The sequence below is a fragment of the Apium graveolens genome, chromosome 2 (genome assembly GCF_009905375.1).
Source record: "Apium graveolens cultivar Ventura chromosome 2, ASM990537v1, whole genome shotgun sequence".
Taxonomy (NCBI): Eukaryota; Viridiplantae; Streptophyta; class Magnoliopsida; order Apiales; family Apiaceae; genus Apium; species Apium graveolens.
In genome coordinates, this window is record NC_133648.1 from 131,598,640 (window position 1) to 131,604,817 (window position 6,178).

At 43.6% G+C, this 6,178-nt stretch overlaps 1 protein-coding gene across 1 annotated transcript; it reads right to left on the minus strand.

Annotated features, from left to right (window-relative positions):
- Positions 1-3,123: 3,123 nt before the first annotated feature.
- On the minus strand, positions 3,124-3,825 carry LOC141693346 (uncharacterized). The gene has a single exon (XM_074498421.1). The coding sequence runs from the start codon at positions 3,823-3,825 to the stop codon at positions 3,124-3,126; it is 702 nt and encodes a 233-aa protein (XP_074354522.1).
- Between the last annotated feature and the right edge of the window lie 2,353 nt (positions 3,826-6,178).

Consider the following 6,178-nt stretch of genomic DNA (forward strand, 5'->3'; position numbering starts at 1 on the left):
TATTCCTAAATCCTAATACCTGATTGGACTTAGGACATATTCCTTTCAATAGTTTTATTACACTTTTATTTTTTTGCATAGTTTCTTTCCTTTCATCGTTCGTCATCTTTTTTCTTATGTCTTCCTTATTTACTTGGTATACTGTATCATTTGTTGAGACTTGACTTTTCTTTTGTCTGTCGATTTTTAGTGTCTTCAAGAGAGGCCCTGATTGAGAGAAAGAAGGCCAAGGCGGCTGAGAAGAGGGCTGCAGAGGAGGCAGCTAAGGAGAAGGTTGCTGGGAAGAAAGCTACTCTAAAGCCCTCTGAGGAGACGGAGGAGAGACCCCAGTAAGAGAGGGTTTCACTGTTTCGTCGTGTCCCGCTTGCTTTGGAGGGCGGTGAGTGGAATGAGCTGGAGTTTATGGGGGAAGGGGCCCATCCCAAGAGGACCCGAAGCCATGATGGGGTCATTCAGACGTACCTTCATAGGTGGGGCATTCTGACGTCCGACCATACTATATATCCGGCTAGACAGTCAACAAAGGAGGTGGCATCGAACTTGTGCCACTTCCTTCAGCTTCCTTCCGACCTTCCTGCCTTTTCATCGACATCTACGACCGAAGCTTACACTGAGCTTCTGTCCTTTATGTCCCTAGTACGTAGTTAATTTGCATTCATTCGTCATTATCCTTCTGTAGATTTCTTATCTTTAATTTGACATCTTTGCCTTGTGATTTTTTTGCAGGCTGCTCCTTGGGCTACGGCCGTGGAGGACAAAGTTAGGGATATGGAGATTCGGATGACAGAGATGAGGGAGCTGGAGAGGAGGGCCACGGAGGCCGAGGAGGAGCTCGGGAGGGTGCAGACCCAGAACGAGACGCTGATCAGCCAGGCCAAGGTGTTGCAGGATGACAAGAAAAGGTTGGAGGGGGACCTCGACCGGGCGAATCGGAGAATCAGCCACCGAAATATCCAGCTGAAGAAGTGCCACATGGAGGTTCGGAAGATGAAGAGACGGCTAGACAGGACGGAGGAGCGCTGCTTCCAGTTTGGCGCTGATTATGTTCTGGAAAAGGCTCATGGCCTTAACTGGGATTATAAGCAGTTGTTTAGAGGATCCCATCGGCCGGCCAGTGGTTGAAGCCCATCCTGTCTCCTCCGGCAAAGACGAGGAGCTCTGGAATGAAGACCTTCAGTCTTAAGCTTTCAGCCCCAAGGTGCTTGATATGACTGAAGATGATCCTGTGGCGAAGTTTACTGTTGGTGTTTCCATGGTCATACCCAACTCTTGCAGCTGCTTCATACGTTCGTTTATTCTACTTGTAAATTTTTTTTGTAATTGATACTCCTGCCTTCGAGCTTTTGTAAAATTACTAGCCTTCGGGCTTTCATATTTTAATGCATCTTTCATCTTTTGTCAACATTATTTTTATTGCATAGTAAATTTCTGCATGTTATTGCATCTTGGGCTTAATCTTTTGCCTTAATAATATTAATTGTTATTGCATCTTTGGCCTAATCCTTTGCCTTAGCAATTTTTAGGATTTTTACTAATGTCCTTGTTACTTCTTATGTCCTTTTTCGGCCCCAAGTGTTAAAGGCCGAGGTCTTAGTTTAAAGAGAACCTCAGGATATTGACACTACTAAGGGCTTATGTTGGGCGAAGGAACAAGGAGGGTGGTCGTCTTCGGATTGCCCCTTGACCAGCGTTCCTTCGTTCCTTCGGTCAACATTGGCACGTCTAAAAAGTAGCTGATATCTTAAGCCAATAAGAGGATGGGCTGGTCTTCTTTGGGATCGCCCCTAGACCAGACCTTCATTGCTCTTTAGATTTAATAAATATATGTGTGATTTGAGGACGAAGGGTCCTGTCTTCTTCGGGATCGCCCCTAGACAGGGTTTTCTTCGGTTTCCTTTAACATCATGTTTTTGAACTATAAGGGAAGGACGAAGGACAAAGTATTATCTCAGGATTGCCCCTAAAGATTCTTTATTTGTCCTTGCCACGTGTTCATTACAAATTAGACAATATTTATGGAGGGAAGGATGTTTGATTTTTGTGGGATTGCCCCTAGATTTTATCCATTCATCCTTTTTTCATAAGCAAACCAAACGTGTTGGCCGAAGGGTTTATCTTTTTTGGGATCACCCCTAGATAATACTACTTCACCAAAGTTTATATTTAATAGAAGAAATATGTGACAAAGAGTGCATTTTCATTTATTATTAAACTTTTACACTTTTCACATAAAATTCAAAGAGAAGTACAAATTGACTTTAAAGGAAATTTCTTGCTGATAAAAATTTTGAATACGATTGGCGTGCCAGATGTTTTTGATTGCTTCGCCGGTTAGTGTTTCTAGTTTTTTTGTTCCTGGATGAACAACTTCGATCACCTTGTACGGTCCTTCCCAATTCGGCTGAAGCTTCCCTTGTTTTGCTGGCATGGATGCAGCTAGCTCTCTTATGACTAGGTCTCCTATTCCGAACGACCTCTTCTTGATGCCGGAGTCATAGTGTTGGATGCATGTAGCAGGTATTTCATGTTTCTTTGGTGGGCAGCCTCTCTTTCTTCTTCCAAGAAGTCCATATTTTCCAATAGTCCGAAGTTATTAGTTTTCACATTGTAGACCTCAGTTCGGTACGACTCCAAGCCTACTTTGACTGGAATTAGGGCTTCTGTCCCGTAAGCCATCCTGAAAGGAGTTTTCCCTGTTAAAGACCTAGGGGTCGTTCGGTAAGCCCACAAGATCCAAGGGAGCTCTTCGGACCACCTTCTTTTAGCTTCGCCCAGCCTCTTCTTTATTCCTTGAAAGATTATTTTGTTTGCCGCTTCGATTGCCCCATTCCCTTGCGGGTGGGCGACTGAGCTGAATCTCTGTTCAATGCCGAAGTGGTGCAGAAAATTTTGGAACTTGTTTCCGATAAATTGAGTTCTATTATCAGAGATGCAAATCTTTGAAATCCCAAATCGGAGGATAATCTGCTCCAGGAAGAACTTCTTAGCTGCTTCCTCGGTTATAGCTGACAATGGTCGGGCTTCGACCCATTTGGTCATGTAGTCCATGGCAATTATGCAGTATTTTGCTTGTTTTATGCTTGTTGGGAGAATTCCAACTATGTCAATAGTCCACATGGCGAACTAAATAGGGCTGAGAACTGAAGTCATTTCTTCAGGGGGTTGCTTCGAAACTGTGGCGAACAACTGACATTGTACACACTTCTTGGCATATTCACTGGCATCGGCTTTCAAAGTTGGCCAAAAGAACCCTTGACGAAGGATTTTGAAGGCGAGGGACCGACCGGCCAATTGCTCTCCGCAAATTCCTTCGTGTACTGCTTCAAGAGCTTGATGTTGTTCTTCGGTATTTAAGCATCTGAGGAGGGGCTGGCTGACAGACCGGCGATACATTCTTCCATTAATGATAGTGTAGCTCGATACCCTGTATTTTACCTTTAGTGCTTCCCTTCTGTCTGGAGGTAGGATACCTTTCTCTAGAAAGTTTCTTAATGGGGTCATCCAATCGACCCCTTGGTGAATTTTCAGACATTCTTTCTTCTTTATCGAAGGCGTCTTGGCTTCGGTGAGGTAGATAGAACCAGTTAGGCTCTGAGTCTCAGCCGAAGCTAGCCTGGAGAGGGCATCTTCCCGTCCATTGTTCTCCCTGCCAATTTGACTTAGCTCAAAAGTATCAAAATACAAGGAAGCATCTTTTACCTTGGCTGCATAAGCTTTCGTCCGGGGATCCCTTTGCTCATATTCTCCTGAGAAGTGCTTTACTACCAGCATAGAATCATTGAAGGCCCTCAGGTGCTTCGCCTCAAGGCTTCGGGCCAACTCCATTCCTGCAAGGAGTGCTTTGTTCTCTGCTTCATTATTTGTCAGAGGAAAGTCAAATCTTATAGCCTAACATATCTCGAACCCTTCGGGGCTGGAAAGTATTAAGCCGGCCCCACATTTTTTCCCAACGACCGATCTATCTGCAAAGAGTTTCCATTTCCCGGGGGTCCGAATAAGCTGTTCATTTGGGTTGAGATCCTGCGGCCCCGAAAATGTGTATTCGACCACAAATTCAGCCAAGGCTTGGGCCTTAATCGTCGTTCTGGAACATATTCAAGATCGAACTCCCCAAGTTCGATGGACCAGGCTACCACTCTTCCCGAAGCTTCGGGCTTTGTCAAACTCTTCTTTAAAGGTTGACTGTTGACAACTTAAATTGTTCGGCTTTGGAAGTAGTGTCGCAATTTTCGGGAGGCCATAACCAACTCATATGCGAATTTTTTGGCGTTGGGGTATCTCGTTTCTACATTCTTTAGGACATGAGACACATAGAACACAGGGTGTTGATTATCTTCATGATTTTTCACAAGGACTGCCCCTAGCGTTCTGTCGGACACAATTAGGTAAAGTTGAAGCGTTTCTTTTGGATCAGGCCTCATTAAGAGTGGTGCCTTAATGTGGTATTCTTTCACTTCTTCGAATGCCTTTTCACATTCAGGCCCCCACTCAAAATTCTTTGACCCCATAAGCACGGCAAAGAAAGGGAGTGCCTTCTCGGCTGATCTGGAGATGAAACGCCAAAGGGCGGCGAGTCAGTCGGTCAGATTTTGGATGTCTCTAATGCATTTAGGGGCTTCCATGTTAATGACTGCTTCGATCTTCTCAAGATTCGCCTCTATCCTCATGTTGTTTCTTCGGAGCATCTCGAAGCACTCTTTCAAGTCTTCAACATGATCTTGGAACAGTGACTTTACAATCATGTCGTCCACATATGCTTCCATGTTCAGACCGATCTGTTCCTTAAATACTTTGTTCACCATCTGTTGGAATGTGGCTCCAACATTTCTGAAAGGCATCTTAATATAGACATAGGTCCTTTTCGGAGTTATGTACAGTGTCTTGTGCACATCCTTATCATTCATGGCAATTTGATGATAGCCAGAAAAAGCATCCAAAAAACTAAGTACCTGGTAGCCAACCGTTGCGTCTATCAGTTGATCGATGTTGGACAGGGGGTAATGGTCTTTCGGGCATACCTTATTAAGGTTCGTATAGTCCACGCATATCCTCCACTTCCTGTTTGATTTTTTGACGACCACCACGTTGGCTAACCAGTCTGGGTATTCAATTTCCTCTATGAACTTGGCCTCTAACATTTTTTCTACTTCGGCCTCTATTACCTTCTATCGTTCGACTGCAAAAGTTCTCTTCTTCTGCTTTACTGGTTTGGCTTCGGGTTGTACGTTCAAGCAGTGCTTAGCCGTCTTTGGATCCAAACCAGGCATGTCTTCCGGCCCCAGGAGAACACATCATGGTATTGCCGAATTACAACAATCACCTTTTCCTTCAGATCTGATTCCATGTTTTTTCCAATCCGAACCATTTTTCCCGAATGGCCTGCGTATAGCTCTACCTCTTCGATTTCCGTTGCGGGTTTGGCGATCGGACTTGAAAGATCGGCCCCAAACTTTTCCAACTCAATATTCAGTGTTTCTCTGCTTCCAATGATCTCTACTTCGGCCCTTTTTCTCTTCCCGGTTTCGTCCGGCTTCTCATAGTCCTGGTCTTTCTCCAGGTATTCCAATATTATAATTCGGGCAGTTTTTTTATCGCCTCTCATTTCTCCTACCCCTTTCTCAGTTGGAAACTTGAGCTTGAGGTGAGGTATAGACTCCACTACTTCGAAGGTTGACAGGAATGGCCTTCCAAAAATGGAATTGTATGGGCTCTCAATTTGAACCACGTAGTGAAAGGAATATGTCCTAAGTCCAATCATGTATTAGGATTTAGGAATAACTTTTATGTAATCTGTTTTGATTTCATTGATATTAATAAAGACTTGTTTTGTTTTATTACGGGCTTTATCTATTTAAGTGTTTAAATAAGATATACCATAGTTTAGAGTAAAGCTTTTTATGGATTATGATGAGATCATAATAGTGAGACCTAAAAAGATGATAACTCTAAACTTAAATAGTTCCTGGTCATAGGATTACTAACTGGTAATTAATAATCCGCAAAGATCGGTACATACTATGCTTGCTTCATTATGAAGGATGTCTGTTCTCATAGACATTTGTGTGGTGACACTATAGCTAGTATGTAGGTGCTTATTATGGAATAAGTTCACTGAACATGACTCGCCCAGCTGAACAACTGATGGAGTTCACTCACGTGTCAGCAGTTGTTCGCTTAG